At 33.8% G+C, this 19,610-nt stretch overlaps 1 protein-coding gene across 1 annotated transcript in view; it reads left to right on the top strand.

Annotated features, from left to right (window-relative positions):
* Positions 1-19,343, top strand: part of Cby (beta catenin antagonist chibby) — a 38,326-nt gene extending 18,983 nt beyond the window's left edge. The window contains exons 2-4 of the mRNA XM_090407203.1: positions 1,638-1,834; positions 7,666-7,781; positions 17,663-19,343. Coding sequence (XP_090263329.1) covers positions 1,648-1,834; positions 7,666-7,781; positions 17,663-17,740 — 381 coding nt within the window. The 5' untranslated portion in view covers positions 1,638-1,647 and the 3' untranslated portion in view covers positions 17,741-19,343. The remainder of the gene's footprint in view (positions 1-1,637; positions 1,835-7,665; positions 7,782-17,662) is intronic.
* Positions 19,344-19,610: the final 267 nt, after the last annotated feature.

Here is a 19,610-nt window from a genome sequence, read left to right as displayed (position 1 = left end):
TTTATTATATATTTTATAGCCATTACCATCCACATTTCCAGGTCTATAACAACATCCAACCAAGTATTTCCTTCTATTCACCTTTATCTCACACCATACTGCCTCAAAACTACTGGCACTATTTCTCTCTTTCATCCTTACTTTGTATGGACATAACGACATAACTCTTTCTCTATCATCAATAGCACTCCCCCTCCCTACCCTTTCTATCCTTGCAAAACACATCATACCCTTTCATCTCTTTTACTGTCAGGATGTCATCCTCATCTAACCATGTCTCACTTATTCCAACAATTTTTGGATGAACAGACTCAATTAATGCAAGCATTTCATCTTCCTTGTTTCTTACACTTCTAGCATTTATATACAAACAGCAACTCATTCCTGGATCTATAGTTAGTTCCACTGATACCACTTATTTGATGTGACTTCTCCATGCTTTACTCAATGAATTTCTTTTTTCTCCTTATTCATCTTAGAACTCTTTTCAAATCCAACTGCTTTCTATTGATCCCAGGTCATCCCCTTCCTTTCCTGTTTACACATGCATTTGCATCGTCTTGGAGCATCCATCTTTCTCCTGAGCCCCGTTCTCCTGAAGCTCTCATTTGAGCCTGTCCATCCAACAATTTTTGGGTGAACAGACTCAATGTACTCATTTCTCTACCTTCCAGCAGCAGTCTCTCCAGGTGACTCATACCAAATCACTCAAATGCAGTCCATCACTCTTATACAGCTCACTTTGTCCTTCAAACTCATTCCACACATTAACAAACTGCACTCCTTTCTCCTCACACATTTCCTCTAACATATCATCCATAATCCTTGCTCTCTCTCTCTCTGCCTCATCTCATTTTCGAACCCTGCATCACACTTTTGCTCTCGTTCATTCTTTTGAGTTTATGAACTTTCGAACCTTGCATCCAAGTTTCGCTCTCGTTCATTCTTTCACATTTTCGAGCTTTTGAGCCTTGCGTTACACTTTCACTTTCATTCATTCTCTCAATTTCGTTGCCTTCTACCACATTCTCATCACTTTCATCTTTCTTATCATCGATTGAGTTTCTCAGATCATTCATTCTCTTTTTCAAAACTTTTTTTAACATTTTTTCACTGCTCTTTTACACCATCCTTCTCTATCAGACAAGCACTCATCAAGTCCTCATTCAGCTCACATTTCACACACACACACCCTCCTTACATCTGCAGTTTATCTATGTAATCCAATGAGTACATATAGCATGTCTCACATTTCATGAAATGACTGAAGTCGAAGTTAAATTCCTGCATGGACAAAGCCGCTGCCATCTTTTCTTTGCTGGTTACTACACATAAAATTTAATTTATGATATTATATATGATAAATTTATTAATATTGAAATTTATAATATTTAACTTGTTCGAAATAGTAGAAGGGGGGGGAGATTGCATGCCTTTGAAAAGCATGGTCAGGTGAATTTGACAACAATTTGTATTTTTATGTACTCAAAAACAGAAAAATTGTAACTAGTTTCACATTACTCATCCTGAAGGATGGATGAGAAGGGAAGAAGTATCACATTAAGTAGACACCCATTATACCTTGTTATTTTTATATTATATATATGAGTATAACATCAGAATTTTTTTTCTTCTAGTAAAGAAAGAATGCCATTGTTTGGAAATAAATTTTCCTTGAAGAAAACCCCACCTAGAAAATCTACTTCACTCTCCAGCGTCCAACGTGACCTGGATCCAGTTTTAAATCAGAGTGAATTTGGCTTGAATTATGGTCAAGTGAAAGTAAAATTGGGAAATCAGGAAGCAAAATTTGAAAATGGAGAATGGGTTTCAGGTAAATAATGAGTAATTGCTGTCAAAAACTATTTAAAATAATTATGAATGTAGAACAGAGTAGCAAGTTTTGATACATGACCTCAGTATAGATTTAGCTCTCAACATCTCCTAGCTCTCATAGAAAGTTGAAACTAGTCTGGGTTCTGATCCTTCCTATAATGCATGGCAACATACATGCCTGAAAGGGGTGTTCTGTACATTATCATATATTGAAGTAATTTGATGTGAGTTCAACAGTCCTCTCTTGCTTTCCACATCTCTCCATCAGCAAACCTTTTAACCTCTGGACCTTCTGATGGGACATAATTCCATGTTTCACTTTCAGCTGCACTTTGGTTGGGCTACTCCACTTTCATTGTTGCTTAGCTTCTACTGTTCATTCTTAATACAGTAATTTTATTATTATTATTATTATTTCGGGTTACTCCAGGGAGTCCTTAGACTCATCTATCATACCTTGCCTTGAGCTTGCTCACTGTCATAGCACCCACAACAGACTCTGGCAGCTTATTCCACTCATTTACCGCTCTAATAGTAAAGAACCCAGCTCTAACACCCCTGCTAACTACACTCTTGCCCAGCTTCCATAGGTGTCCCCTAGTTCTCCCACCACCAGTCCTGATCTCAAAAATATCCTCTGAATTAATCTTATAGAATCCTTTTAGCAGTTCGAATGTCTCAATCATATCTCCCCTTTGCTGCCTATTAACTAGTTTCTGCAACCCACATATCTTCAACCTGTTCTCATATGGTTCATTCCATAGACCTGCTATCATCTTAGTCACTCTCCTCTGGATCCTTTCCACCTCCTCCCCATCAAGAAGGAACCGAGGTGACCAAATCTGGGCACAGTAGTCGAGATGAGGTCTTATCAGGGCTCGGTACAGAGGTATAATAACTTGCTTGTCTCTGCTCGTCAAGGTATTTTTCAACAACCAAGTGAGTTGATGAGCTGTTTTAGCTACTTTTGCAATGTGTCCCCTAAACTTCATCTCCCTATCCACCAACACTCCCAAGTCCCTGGCCTCATCAATCTCTTGGAGTACAGTTCCACCAATGTGGTATACTGCTGCTAATCTTTTCACCCCAAAATGCATAACCTTACATTTTGTCACATTAAATTGACATCCATTCTCCTTAGCCCAGAACTCCAATCTATCTAAGTCAAGACTTTGACATCTTCTGTATTCACTATCGCCCTACCCAACTTTGCATCATCAGCGAACAAATGAACTGTTCCACTTAGATCCTTCCCTATATCGTTAATGAACAGATTAAACAGGAGTGGTCCAAGAACAGAACCCTGCAGCACACCACTAGTCACAGGCCGTCTTTTGGACTCCACTCCTGAATACTACTACTCTTTGATATCTCTCCATCAACCACCCACCTATCCATCTCACCAACCCTATATCCATTCCCATATGTTGTAGCTTACGGATTAGAATTCCATGTAGTATCCTGTCAAATGCTTTTGCCAGGTCCAGCAGTATCACCATAAACCCATTTCCATGATACTAGACATGATAGAGAAAGACAATTTACATGATACTAGAATGCGTTAGGGTGCTGGAAGCTGTATAATGAAACAGCATAGTGGGTTTTTCGTATATTTTTTTCTGTACTCTGTAAGGTGGGTAGGGAGTTAGCCCATATCATTTAGTTAAAAATGACTATGGACATAAATGTTATCTGCACAACATGAAATTTTTGATTTTTGTTTTTAATTAGGAAAATTGTCTTTTTTTTTTTCTTTTTTTTTATTACACGATTTCAGTATCAGTGTACAAATCTTGAAATTTGTACAATGGATTTTATGACCACAAAAAAAAAAAATAATAATAATAAAATAAAGATGAGGGTGGAAGAAATATTGTTTTTCTTCAGATATAGCATAAGTGGGCAGACTGTAGGAGCAGCCCACTTGACTTTCTACTTCTATGTGAACACTGTAAATGTACATAAAATACCAAAACTTTTTTTTTTTTTGAAAAATTTGCATCATCCATAATTTGTTCAAAAGCATCTCATCTTATTCACGTTACCTTGTTTTTCCCCTTAACATGTTATACTCAATTTTTAGTGAAGATGGTAAATTTAATATAGAAATAGACAATAGAATCAACAAAGCTGGTATGGTAGGAAGTCAATCGAATAAATTCATATGGAATAAGAGAGAAATTAGTCAGAACACTAAATTAGTTGTATACAAGACAGTGTTCAAACCAATTTTAACTTATGGATCTGAGAGCTGGGTCAGAAGTAAAACACTTCACCAAAGACTAGTGACCACAGATATGAGAGTCCTGAGAAAGATTACAGGCATGAACAGATGGCATCAATGGCAATATCATATTAAAAATGAGGATATTAGGAAAGAACTTGACATTGTCAACATCCAGGAATGCGTTAGCAGAGCTAATCTCAGGTGGTATGGTCACTTAAACAGAATGGATGAGGAAAGATTAGCAAAACAAGTGTTCTCTGCCAGGTTGGCAGGAAAACAACCCAGAGGAAGACCAAGAATAGGTGGATTGATACTGTAGAAAGTTCCTTAGATGATAGAAATATAAGATCTGATAATGTTGGAGTCTTGACAAGTAACAGACTAATTTGGAGGAAAATTGTAGATAGGAAGTTAGTAATGATGTAAATTTTTCATGTAATACTATCATATCCTGTACACCCCTTGAGGGTTCATGGCAGGAATTTGATGATGATGATGATGATGAAAAATAAAAACACTGTTGGTGGACACAATTAATAAAAGAAGCAGTCAGAAGAAGTCACGGAAAAGAAGAGACCATACCAAAAAAAAAAGTTGCTAGCAAATAAGTCAGTAGATGTCCTAAAAGAATGCAAAGAGAAATGTAAGAGAATTAAACTGTGTGTAAAAGTGCCTAAACAAAAGTCATGGAAAGACTAGTAAGAAAATAGAACATAAATATCAGGTAGGTGGATAAATGTTATGTAGTCTATAACATTGGTGGAAAGAGAGAAAAGAGTACTGTAAAAGAAATCAAAGATGATAATGGTGACATAAAAACTGAAGAAATCCTAGATGTCTAGAGTAATTACTTTGAAAGACTGCTAAACACCAAGCAGTGATAGAACTGTGCTAGAAAATTTCAAGAGGAATGCAAAGAGTAGTACATATCAATACTTGAGGTGGAAAAAAAGCCATCGAAAACTTGAAATATGAAAAGGCAGCTTGAGTAGATGATATTCGACCAGAAGTGGTAAAATATAGAGGTATAGAAGTTTTGAAGTAGCCATACTGCATAATTTAGAGGGGCCTGGTCAAAATGTTGAATTCCAGATGATTGGAACAGAGCTCTCATAGTTCCCATCTGTAAAAGGGAATGAAGCTGAATGTGAAAATTGCAGTGGAATTTCTCTGCTGAGTGTTCCAGGTAAGATTTATGCAAGTCTACTTGAAAAGAGGCCGAGAAAGATTGTAGAAGAAAAACTTGGACAAGAGCGAGCTGGGTTAAGACAAAATAGAAATTGTCAAGATCAAGTTTTCACTTTATGACAAAAATGGTTAAGAAATCATGGCACTATGACAAGGATCTATACTTAAATTTTGTAGATCTGGAAAAGGCATATGACAAGGTGCCCAGAGAAAAGCTCTTCAAAACATACAATTATATGGGGTAAATGGAATATTATACAGAGCGATACATAGTCTATATTTCAGTTGCAAATTAGCAGTTAGAATTGAAGGAAATATAGGAAGATGGTTTGATGTGAAATCTGGTGGAAGACAAGGGTGCATACTATCTCTGATCCTAATATCATCTACACTGGTGTCCAAAAGCTGAGGGCAAACTACGTTTTTACCTGTATGTGAAAGCATTTTCATGACTACAGCCAAATGTGGGCATAAATTTATTCTATTGCCAGCCTACTAATAAATTATATTACCAAAAAATGTGTTATAAATTTTAAAGTTTTGTAAATTTTTAACAGCAAGTTTCCTAAGGATGTAGATAAGGAATTAATGTATACCGCTTACAGAAAACTATGCAGAGAGATTTCAGTATGGAATGTTTCTCTCCCTCCCTCCCTCTTCTAACTGCGATGCAATTCTCACAATGTTGTGCCATTCTTAGCACCAAATAATTCAGGAATTCTTGAGATAAACTGATCAACTCCTCCTTGAGAGCAAGAATAAGGCCTTGTTTGTTTTCTGGTGGGGAATTTTGAGTAACACTGCATCTCCCTGTTGCATCCCAAATGTGTTCTGTGGGGAGTTGAGATCTGGTGAGCATGCTGGCTATTCGATTAATATCCTTTGTCTCCAGAAGTATCTCCACTACTCGTGTATCATTTTGTGTGGCATTGTCATCCATAAAAATGAATTCTTTGCCTACAGCATCATAGAACAATCAAACATGGCATTGAAAAACTTTGTTGTAATATCATTTGCCAGTCATAGTCCCTTTTTCCAGCACTTGTAGCTTGGTGTATCCATTAAGCATAATGCCTCCCCACACTATGACCCTAGCACTGCCATATCAGTCCCTTTTGAAAACATTCTCACAATGATAAACTTTCACTCCAGATCAAGTGTCATCTAGAATTGGAGGAAAGACTAAAACTACTCTCATCTGTAAAGAGTACATTAGCCCATTGGTGTCGTCCAATTTTTATGTATATGCCCACCACTGATAATGTGCTCTACAATGAGCTGTTCATGAAGGGATGTAGACTGCAGACCTTCTGGCATATAGGCTTATTTATTGCAGATGTCTTGCCACAGATTTGTCAAAGATACCTGTGCTTACAAGCTGACCTGCCATGATGCATTGATTACGTTTTATTGTTATAATCTAAAATCTGTCTTCATGTCTCATGGCAGAGTGAGAATGACCTCTTAGCAAATGTCTGGAACACATGCCATTGGTTTGAAATGCTGTGGAGAGCATGGATACAATGCTGTGTTGTACCCAAGCTTGAAGAATGCTGCAGTAATTCTGCAGCCTTCTTCAAGCTTTTCAATAATCCTTCCACATGAAATCATTTAGATGATATCTTTAAGACATTACAAGACATCCAAGTTTGCAACTTTATTCCTTCACAAAAAGAGCTTTGAACACAATTCACTTAATACATTCTTTTGCCTTTGATCCTGTTGAGTGCTACCATATGACTCCTTTGCACAGTTTGAAAATTTGAATGTGTACCTGCTTTCTAATCAAAATCATCAGGTAGACAAATTGCTACAAGCTGATTTGTCTGAATTTGGTTGTAATTTTCAGAAATAGTGTTCTTCCTTTGGTTTTGGACAAGCTTTACAAAAGACAATGGCATTAAATCTGAAATTAGAATAGGAGATATCAAACTTAGCTCTTTGCTTTATACAGATGATGACTCCTAGACATATCACATTTTCTCTCATTCACTCACTCACAAACATACACACAGTGATTCTTAATCCATGTCATAGGCACAATTCTCACATTGTTAATTCCACTTTACAAAAATCGTAAGTGTCAGCAAAACGAAGAGATCAGCAGTTATCTTGGTGCTCTCTCCATGCTCTAACCTTGGCATCTATATAAAAGACTAAATCTTTTTATGCATTTGATCATTATTACTAGTAGTCCTTGAACATTATAGTTATCTCCAATATTCTTGGTATCAGTTTCACTGGCTTACTAAGTAATGCCTTATATATTATACATACATCATACTGCTTATATCATATATTTTAATCATCTCAGACAATTTCCTAATTTATGTAATCTGTGAAAATACTTTGACTCAAAGGCACCAAGTTTAATGTATATCTTCTACATCTGAAATTGATTTAATTTATTATAGGTGCAGAAGAGTTTCATTCTCCACAGAAAGAGGTTGCAAGGCTAAAATTACTAAATCAACAGTTAGAAGAAGAGAATAATTTCTTGAAGTTTAAAGTTGAAATTTTATTGGACATGGTGAGATATATTTCATGTTATAGCTATTAAAAAAAAAAAACTGAAATCAATCTTATGATAATGTAATTGGGTAATGCTACTCTTTTGCCACTGAAGTACTATTTGTTCAAATCTTGCTATAAGTATTATAGAGATTGACTTTAAAATTTTATATCAGCATTGTTTAAGGAGTAGCAAGTCTGTAATATATAGAGCAATCCTAATATTTCAAATCACCTAGTTAAGGTTTAGAGAACAGTCATCATTAATTACTTTGTTCAGCTGCAAATAGGGTAGTTAATAACTTCATTGTTTCCCTAGGCTTGGTAACTTTACATTGAACCACACGAGCCACCTAAACCTCACAGGATTAGAATACTGGAGATAGAATTTACTGCCTAAAGATAGGTTGTTAATCCTGTTATCATAGTCTGCTATTCTTGTCAATTACATTTGACAGCTTTATATTTTTGCAAGAGGAGGGAGATTGCATTTTCATGAGAAAAACCCCTTCATCTTCAGCTAAGAACTTTTATGTTTTTCCAGCTACAGCTAATAAATAACTTTTTAATGTTAACAACTAGATGTTCCTGTCATTTTCTACCATATTGCATGAAAACTGTTTAATCTCTTTTGTGATCTTTTGAGTTTCTGGTGTAGCATTTGTTTTGTCAATAGTTTTCAAGTGAGTTTGTTGATTTGTTGATTAAGCTAATAAAATAAATTAACTAGAATTTACCATCATGTAATTTAATAAAAGTCAGATTCCTGAAAGATTTGTTACATACATCCATTAGTTTTACCAAGATAATAAATCAAGTAAATGCAAGGAAAAAAATTAATATATAGAAATGCAGTACTGATCCAATGATGATGAAACAGTGAATGAATTCTGTTCTCCTGATCAGCAGTCACCAATAAGCAACCAATCAGCTGTTTCTACTTCTTACCTTGTTTGATTATTGGAATGGTTGAGATCTGAATGACTGCAAAATTCTGATTAGGAATTCTTATATATATAGAAATTAAATTAAGGATTGCTAGAATTTAGGGTTTTGTGAGAGAACAGAATAGGAAGGGAATTGATGAAAGCAGAATTGTAACCAAGAAAGAATAGAAGCCCAGCAGAACAGCATCATGGGAGGCAGTGCATTTGAGTCTATTTGGTTTTAGATAGTGGTCAACAAGATAAAATATATAGTTGTTGCCAGTGATAAGAGTTGAGCTATAAGGGGCTCTCTTTGTTAAATTTTTCTCAAATTTGCAAGCCCCTTGTTCTTGTTTACTTTTTATTTAAAAAAAAATATAATTTTTTAAAATATATTAAGCCACAAACTCGTACGGTAGCCTAGCAAAAATTATTCTATTCGGCAGTGTATAGATTATTTGGAATTATTGTTTCAACTCCTCTATAATGAAAGTTTGAAAATAAATAAAGATAGCATGCTCTATCTTTACCCTTCTCCCTTCTGGTAGACAGTCGTATGGTAAAACCAGTAGACAATCAAATGTTTGTAAAACTGTCATCAGCAGGTTGTTCCACTGGACATTAGTTCTGTGTTCATCAGTGCACTGATGTATAACAATTGTTTGTGTTTAAAATTTAAAAATAATAATAAATTTAAAAACTGTATATTCAGCAAATTTTATTTTTATAATTGTAAAAGTATGTTTACCCGTGAAACATGAAAAGACAGTGAAATTCGTTAAATTTTTGGGGGAAAGAAAAAATAACGAAAAGTGATTCTGCTGATTCTACTGCTGTTGAAAATGGAGTTGAAGATAATATGCACATTGATTCAATGAATATGCAACAAGTTGGAGGAGAAAAAGAATATCATTTACCTGATTGCTGGAACGAGAAGCAAGTATCGTATTTCTAAATGCAGTATAAGTGGTTAGAAGTTAAAAATGATAAATTAGGATGTTGTGTTTGCTCAAAATATAAAAACTTGGGTGTTGAAGGCGAAGAAAATTGTCACCTATCAAAGGAATGGTAGAAATGAAAATGGAACTGAATGGAAACATTACAGACTCGAGAACCGCATCTTTGCGTAAAAAGTTATCCAAATATAATGAATCATTTGCTCATAATAAAATCATAAAAATAAATGAAGAATATAGCGAATCTATATTACCAAATTTAATTGACAAACTAAATGAAAAAGAAATTTTGATAACTTCAAAAATTCTGTTTATAATTTGGTTAAGAGAAACCGATCAATGTCTGATTTTCCAGATTTAATCAAGCTGCAAATTAAAAATGGTATTGATCTAGGATTATCATTGCATTCTAGATTCTCTGGAATTAGAATAGTTGAACATATTTCTAAACAAACAAAATTAGAAATATTCTCCAAATAATAGAAAAAAAAATTACAAAATTTCTATAATAGCAGATGAATCGACAATGTTGTCAATTCGTCTGCTATTATAGAAAATAAGTGTTTTAGTTATTCACATACAAGTTAAGCTCACTAAACCATTTATGATTTTTGTAGAACTAGAAAATACCACCGCAAAATGTATAAATGCTACTATAATTGCTACTTTAAATTCATATGGATTTTCTGATAACTATAACTATTTAAAAAATCATCTCATTGCATTTTGTTCTGATGGAGCTAGTGTAATGTTAGGAAACAAATCAGGTGTTGCAATCAAACTTCTACAAAAAATTTCCCGACATTGTGATTTGGCATTGCATAGCTCATCGTTTACAATTAGCATTCGACAATTTGATAAAAAAACATTAAGGAAATAAATCATTTTGAAATATTTATGGATAAATTATATGCTTTTTTTTATCATCAATCACCAAAAATTCAACGAGAATTAAATATGATTGCAAAAGACCTTGGTATCGAAATTTAAAAGATCGGCTGGGTGTTTGGAGCACGATGAGCAGCTTGCAGTTTACAAACGGCTCTTGCTGTGTGGAGAAATTACCCAGCTTTATGCAAGCATTTTGCATTGAACAATAAATATAAGGGCTTTTTAAACCGACTTCTCAATTTGAATTTTTAAAAGATCTAGCATTAATGATTCACATCCTACAAGAATTATCATATCTGTCAGAAGCTCTACAAAGTTGCAATATAAGTATTATAAGAGCTAACTCCTTAATCATGCGAACAATTAATGTAATTAATGATTTTAAAAATTCTGTAGGTTCTTTTGAATCTAAAATTGATACCATGTTAAAATCAAAAGAATTTGAAGGAATAGCAAGTGAAAGCAAATCAGATTTCACAAACTACTGTGAGAAATATTACTAAACCCTCTTATAATGTTTTTAAAGGATAGATTAATGCAGCAAAGAAATTTTAAACTTAAAAATGAAAATTATGAGGATTTGGAAGATGAAGAACTGAAAAACATTTTAAATGTATGTTATCCTGAAACATGGAATATGAAAGAAGAAACTAAAGAAATTAATGATTTTAGAGATTTAGTGGAAATGGCTTTGACCGGAAAGTTACAAAACGAAATTCCCAGTACTGTGAAAAAAGCCAAAGTGATTATGGCAACAATTGCAGTTTACAGCGCTTAAGCCGAATGAGCTTTTAGTGTGATGAATAACATCGTAACGACAAAGAGATCTTCTCTCACTATAACATATTTCGGATTTAATGACAATATATATAAATGGGAAACCCTTGAATGAATTTAATCCGAATCCCTATGTCAAATATTTTCTAGAAAATCATCGCACGACTATAGATCCTCCTAGAAGAACACAAGACGTGAAGGAGGAAGGAAATAAGGTGTGGCAGATGTTGTCATAAATATTTCCTTAAAGTAATTGTTTGTAAATGTTAACCTGTAAAGGAGAGAGTTAAAATAAGAATTCACTTTTGGTAATCACATATTAATAAATAGGACTATAAAATAATGCCCCTTGATTGGTACCATTGATTATCACTTGAAGTATAAAAACAAAAGAGAAATATAATGTATTTCAATATTATTGTGTTTTAGATAATATTTATGTATTATTTATAGATTGTTTGTCATAAAAACTTCTATCGTAAACAAAAATTTATTTTGTTTATAAACACCCTGCAAACATCCATTCGCATTCACAACCATCCCGTCGTGGCATGGATGTTTGTGATTGTCTGTGGAAATACTAGTGGTGGCGGTTGGCGGTAGATGGTGTTGGTGTAGTTTTTTTTTTTTTTTTTTTTTTTTTTTTTTTTTTTTTTTTGTTTGTTTGTTGAACGATGCAAGCCCTTTGTTAAAATTTCCATAGCTCACCACTGGTTGTTGCTATAGGCCTGGGTGTGAAGAAAGGTGTACATGGCATGCATTAGCAGATTAGTTCAAATTTTTGTGTGGATATTGATCGGAAGTACGCATGGGGAGGGACTAAATGGAATTTATGCAACTAGTTAAAGATAATCACTTAAATCAGCTTATTTTTAACACTATGAACAACACCAAATGAACTATAAAAAGATGTTTTATTAACTTGCTTATATTTCACCAAATTTCAAATCTGCATCATCATCAGAGCACAACACAGCATGTATACATGACAGTGAGTAAGTGAAACAATACAATTCTAACAGACAAAAGATCTAAAGTCCTATTTTGGTATCCTCTAATGTATGAAAAAAAAAAATAATAATAAATAAATACAGCTATGTGGGAGTTGCTCTTAAGATAATCTCCCACATTTTTTTTTGGCAAATTAATGCAACCATATTTGTTCAGGTTAGGAGAATTCTTCGTAGCCATGGCTGACTCAAAAAATAATCTTTCGGATCTGTAACGACTTCTAAATAGCACATTAGTTTTCTCCCAATTTTGGAAGAAATTTACAGAATTTATGATGTTCTGGTAGAAAAGCTTATACATGTGGCTAGTCATAATTATTATTTTTGAAGAAATTACAATGCATACTGATTTAATTAATATTTTGGCAGAATCAAATTGCTATCATCGTGGAATACGGAACAATGATATGTACATGCAGGCAGTAATACTGGGTAAATGAGGCTGCAGAAAGGCAACCAAAGTTGGACCTATAGCACTAAATGGTAGCCCCTAGCAGACTAAATTGGCTATTGATCTTGAAGATCTGAGGATTAGTGCTCAAATTTGGGGCAGTTTCACCCAAATTTGATGAGGTTTGAAAAGTTTCTTAGGGCTGAGGCCAATTCAGGAATAGTTTCTCATTTTTGTATTTTTTTCTAGAATAGGGTAGCCTTCTTCCACTGTATCTTGTGGTGAGTACCCAAAGCATGGTCAGCAAGTCCAGAGTGGCTGCAATGGTGGAACTGGATGTAGCCCACACGTTCAGAAATTCTCATGTTGGCTGTCCTGCTTGTTTGGCTGCAGGACATTTTGCATCTGCAAAGAACCTGGTAAACTGCATGTATGTGTATGGTGGGGGGGGGGAGTATATATTTTTTCTTACTTATTTCCTCACATGCCTAGTCGTTAAACTCCGAACCATGCACACAGCTTCATATTCCAGGATATCTCATATGTAACTTAAAATCTCAAATTAACCTATTTAACTCATTAAAAGATTGAATCTTCTTACTGTTGTAACCAGATAACAATCTTAGAAGATTCCCACAGAAGGTTCTACTAAGGAAAAAATGGAGGATAGGCATTCGGAACTGGGAATCCTACAGAATAAGTTGGTTACTCCTTATTCCAGGAGTGTCTTATGACTGTAGCCATGTGTGTTCACAGGGCCGGTTTGCCTGTTCTGGGAGACTAAAATACTGAGTTTCTGGGTGAAAAAGTCCCCTACCTCTGTATGAGACTGGCTAATTCACATTTAGTCGAAACAGATCAGATAAAGGTTTCTCACATCACTGATGGGAATCGAAAACCCAGGTTTTTCTAACCAATCTATACTGACTGAGCTATGGAGGCTCAATATAGAAATGTTTGGGAAAAAATTGGAGAAAACAGCAAAGTAAATACCTGCTGGATTTCTGTTCAGGACATGAACAAGTTATTATTAACACTATGTTTCAACATAAAAATGTGCGTAAATTCACATGGAGAAAAGATGCAAGAAATAAAAAAAAGTCTCATTGATTATATTATTGTTGATACTAATTGTTTCTCGCTAGTTCAGAAAACAGATGATTTGAAATAGGAAGTGACCACTATTTAGTTTTGAGCAGGGTAACATTGAATTTCATATTGAAAAAGAAGAGAATGTAAGAAAGTTTTAAAACAAATCAAAGTTGAACAGCTTTCAGAGGTGAACTGTAGACTATAATACACAAACATCATTGATGAACAAATAAAGAAGTTTGAAAACAAGAACCAAACCTTGGAGATTCAATGGCAAACCCTGAAGAAAACATTGATTGATTAAGTCAGATAAGCATGTGGTGAAGTTATCTGTAAGGATAGAAAAATCAGAACTCCATGATCTCAGGAAGTTAAAGAGGTAGTCGAGGGAAAGAAAGCATATTGAAAGTTCCTGACAAATAATTCAGCTTGTGCTCTTAGAGAATACAGAGAAAAATGTAAGAAAACTAACTAAACAAAAATCATGGAAAGACTTTGGTAAAAACAGAAAATAAATATCTGCAAGGCATAATATTCTGGAGACTATTGAAAAAACTTAGAAATAGAGGAAATAGTACTTTAAAAGCAATCAGAGGTGATAAAGGCGACATAAAAACTGAAGATAGATATGCAAGATCTTTCGAAGTAATTACTTTGAAACATTGCTAAATGAAACAAGCAGTGTCAGCACTGTGGTAGAACAAACTCAACAGGAATGCAGTCAGGAATACATATCTATACTTGAAAAAGCCATCGAAAACTAAAATGTGGAAAGGCAGTTAGAATAGATGAACATTCTATGAGAAATGGTAAAATATTGAGGTATAAAAGTTTTGCAGTTGCTGCACTGCATAATTCAGAAGGCCTGGTCAGAGGATCTAATTCCAGATGCTTAGAGTAGACACTTAGTACTCATCTGTAAAAAGAGGGAAGTAAAACTGAATATGAGAATTACAGAGGTATTTCCTTGCTGAATGTTCCTGGTAAAATTTATACAAGTATACTTTAGAACCACTAAGAAAAAATGTGGAAGTCAAGACTGGAGAAGAACAAACTGGATTCAGGCCAAATACAGGTTGTCATGATCAGATTTTCACTTTAAGACAGCTAGTTGAGAAATCATGAGACTATAACAATGATTTGCATTTAAGTTTTGTAGATCTGGAAAAGGCATATGACAAGATGCCAAGAAGAATGCTCTTCAAAATACTACAGTTATGTGGTGTGAATAGGACATTATATCAATCAATACATGGTCTCTATTTGAGCTGTAAGTCAGCAGTTAGAATGGAGGAGGTATAGGAAGATGGTTCGATGTTAAATCAGATGCAAACAGGGTACAGATGATATCCACTGTTATTCATTATCTATATGGATCACATTATGAAAGAAAATGGTATTCATCCTGATATCAAAATTTGTGATATTAATCTTAGCTCTTTACTTTATGCTGATTATGTTATACATCTAAATAAATCCAGTACACTTCTACTAGATACCCTGACTAAATTCAATAACTGTTGTAATAAATTTGGTATGAAAATCAGCAATAAAAAGACAAAGACAGTGAAAATAGCAGAAAAATTTAAAACATCAACTGCATCCTGAATAGAGAACAAATAAAACATTTTAGCTATGTAGGTGCAATTTTTAGTGAAAATAGCAAATTAAATATGGAAATAGGCAACAGAATTAGTAAGGCTGGTGTGGTAGGAAGTCATCTGAATAAATTTATATGGAAGAAGAAATTGGTCAAAACACTAGATTAGCTGTGTACAAGATAGTGTTCAAACCAATTTTAACTTATGGGTCTGAGAGCTGGGTTAGAAATAACACACTTCATCAAAAACTAGAGACCATTGATATGGGAGTTCTGAGAAAGATTAACACACAGAGAACTGATGGCATCAATGGAAGTATGATATTTAAAAGAAGGATATTTGGAAAGAACTTGCCATTGTCAGCATTCATAACATAATGTGTTAGCAGAGCTAATCTTTATGGTCACTTAAACAGAATGGGAGAGGAAAGATTGGCAAAACAAGTGTTTTTTGACACAGGTTCCAAAGGAGTGGAAAGAAGGTAAAATTGTTCCACTGCATTAAGGTGGTGATAAGGCTGTGGCTGTAAATTATAGGCCAATCTGTTTATTTGATAACAGCAGTATTCTCTGTGGTTGTCAGCATGGGTTTGTTAAGGGAATATCATGTTTTTACTAATTTATGTGCTATAACAAGGTGACAAATGTCTTGGACAAGGAAGGAGCTGCATATATAGTGATATACTTAGATTTTGCAAAAGCTTTTCATAGACTATAACACAAGCTGTTAAATAAATTGAAACAGATGGGATTAGATAACATACTTCTAAGTTAGATCAATGACTGACTGACTGACTGTCAGATAGGTATCAGAAAGTTGAATATGGGAGTGCAGAATCCTAAAAGAAGAAGATCACTAGTGATGTCTCACTGGGGTCAGTTTTCAGACCATTGTTGTTCAATTTGTATATAAATGATATTAGGAGGGGTTTGACTTGTGATATGCAGTTGTTTGCAGATGATGCAAAATTGGGGGGCTCAATGCAAGAGGACTTGAATAGATTGCATTAATGGGCAGGTAAGTGGAACTATCAGTTCAATGTTGCAAAGCAATGTTTTGAAATTTGGTAAACAAAGATGGGATGCAATCAATGTATGTGCTTCTTGGTGGGGAAACTTTAAATAAGGGAGGAAATGGGAAAGCTTGGAGTGGTGGTAGATGGGGATCTGAAGTTCAGCAGTCACATTGCCCAAGTTGTGAAGGCATCATGTCACATCAGATTATCGCAGTGATGTGGAGGACCTTAACCTCTAGAAATAAAGAGGTTATGATACCATTGTATAAGGCGTTGATCAGGCCTCATATGGATTATTGTGCACAGATTTGGTCACTTTCCAAACATTTGGAAAGTTTGGTTTTCATGGTGATGAGGATATGTTGGAAAGGGTCTAGAGAAGATTTGCAAAGATGGTCAGTAATCTTTGAAATGTGAAGTACGAGGACAGATTGAGAGAATGTAAATTGCAAAGCCTCGTGAATAGGAGGAATGGGGGTGGTGGTGATTGAGACATAGTCAGGAGTTGTTACCAGGTTGACTGGTATACAGTTTAAGGCACAGTTGGATGAGCTTTGTGTGTGATAATATGTACCTCCCATGATGAGTTTCTGATTCCATGGAGGTCACATGTTAATAATAATAATAATAATATTTACCATGCAACATCATAGTCATACAGTTGGTTTAGGATTGGAGTTATCTGTTGGATCTCTAGCACTATTTTTCCCTATCATGCTATATCAGTCAGATATGTGTTATGTTAGCTTAAATTAATGTCACTTACCTGAAATCTTCCTAATAAACTATTTATAGTCTGTACCATTAAAATCAAAAATAACCTGAAAACTTCAGCAGTCAGTCAGCTTTATAATTGGTCACCTCCAATTACAAATAGGAAGGAACAAGGTGAGCATTAGTCAGTAGGGAAAAGTGGTTGACAAAGCTGTTGTGACTGTCAGCTTCCTAATTAGTCAGAGATTCAGTGAAGTATGGTTGGCATAAATTGATTTTGAATTGTCTAATCTGACATTAATTTAAGCCAATTTATCATTTCAAAATTTAAATGTTAATTCAGAATTTTCATTTTTATAATTTCCTACTTTTGTTTGTTTGCTCTTTCTTTTACAGTAATGGTTTGCTGTAATGTTGTGTGTGTGTGTGTGTGTGTGTGTGTGTGTGTGTGTGTGTGTGTGTGTGTGTGTGTGTGTGTGTGTGTGTGTGTGTTTTCCCTACTAAACTGAGGACTTGCTTTTTTGCAGCTGGCAGAGACAACTGCTGAAGTTCACCTTCAGGAAAGTGAACTTGAAGAAATAAAAGCAGCCTTCTCTAACAAATAGATGCCAAATTAAAATCTAGCTCAGAAGTAGTAATTATGCATTGGTATATCAATGAAGTCAGAAAGTATAATTTCATGATTCCTAAAATTATTCTAGTCTGTTGTGCAGAATGAATACTACACATTAAAATTGCATTATATTGTATATTCAAATGTATTATTTCATGTAGTTACATTTGTAATGCAGTCTTATTTGTGCCATTGTTTTAACTACTTCATTCACATACCTTGTAATAGAAATTTAAAAATTACAATTTTATTTGCAATTATTCTTTATCATGCACATACTACTACTAATGCTGCTGCTTACCCACCTTAGTCTGAAGTCTCTAGAATAATATTGTTAGTTAACAGCTGTTTTATTATGTACTTAAAAATAATATACAGGGGTATAACTTCTTATTATCTACATTAACTGTACTTATTTATAGTTTTGTCTATTTATACATATGCTAAGAAGATCATTGTTGCCATATTTTCCACAGTGTAAAAGGAAGAAACATATGTGTTACTTCTAATGTAAAGACATGACTGAAATGTTCATCTGTGCATTAATTATGAATTAAAGATCATATCTTAGTTGTATTAAGATATTGTATGTATAATTATGAACATGATTTATGTTGTTGTTATGTTTGCATATAGTGCAAAAGTTAATTTTAACTTCATGAGTTTTGTGAGGATTCACTGTGTTTAATTTTTGTGAATGTTATTAAGAACAAAGCCAGTTTGTTTCTGTTAACATAATTTTATTTGTAATTATAAAAAGGAAAGAAAAATCACTTGGTTAACTATTCATATCAGCTAATATGTAATGAAGCTCCTGTTTTATAAAGAAAGTGAAATTATAACATTATTACAATTCATTCTTTCAGTTGTGTAGAATGAATACTACACACATTAAAATTGCATTATATATTCAAATGTATTATTCAATTGTATTAAATGTATAAATAATGGAAAATCAATCATTGTATATAAATGCATTGAGTATTTGAATTTTTGGAATAGCCTAGAATTGAAAGTTTGGAAAAGAAATACAATGACTAGGCTTTGTTTCCTATTCATTTATTGTTTTTGGAGATATCCATCCATATTATGCAATGCAACTATTTTTATATAAAGATCCTAGAGCAGCTAATATGTAATGAAGCTCCTGTTTTATAAAGATAAAAAGTGAAATTATAACATTATTACAATTCATTCTTTCAATTATAATAAATTTATAAATAATGGAAAATCAATCATTGTATATAAATGCATTGAGTAATTGAATCTTTGGAATAGCCTAGAATTGAAAGTTTGGGAAAGAAATATAATTACTAGGCTTTGTTACCTATTCATTTACTATTTTTGGAGATATCCGTCCATATTATGCAACACAACTATTTTTATATAAAGATCCTAGAGAAAGCTTTTCAGGTTATTGCACAGTGATTAAGCCAAATGCAGATCTTTTATATTGTGTGTTTGTTGATTTTTTTTCCACTTGTTATTATATATATTACATATACACCCTTCTGTTAATTTCTCTTGTTAATACTAATATGCTTTTGTGTAACTGCTGTTATTCTTTAATAAACTTTTTTTTTATTTGCTTAGAATTGTTCTACTAAAATATTTTGTCTTGTGTACTTTTTATTATATGATTTTATACCATTAACTTCATCTTTACTTGCCAATGTTCTTGTAAGCTAGGCCACTGATGAGAAGAGGCATGGGATATAAGGATATCAGTTTGTAATCTTTACTTCACTTAAGATTAATATTTATTGTATACCTAGAATGCCTTGGTACATTATTAGATCTCTCTCTCCTTGGACTGATATTTACCTCCAGCCTCTCCTGGCATAAACATATCAACGTCAATA

The sequence above is a fragment of the Typopeltis vanoorti genome, chromosome 17 (assembly GCF_054136105.1).
Source record: "Typopeltis vanoorti isolate ZY-2024b chromosome 17, IOZ_Tvanoo_1.0, whole genome shotgun sequence".
In the NCBI taxonomy this organism is placed as follows: Eukaryota; Metazoa; Arthropoda; class Arachnida; order Uropygi; family Thelyphonidae; genus Typopeltis; species Typopeltis vanoorti.
Note: the sequence above shows the minus strand (reverse complement) of the source record. Positions and strands in the feature narration are given on the sequence as shown.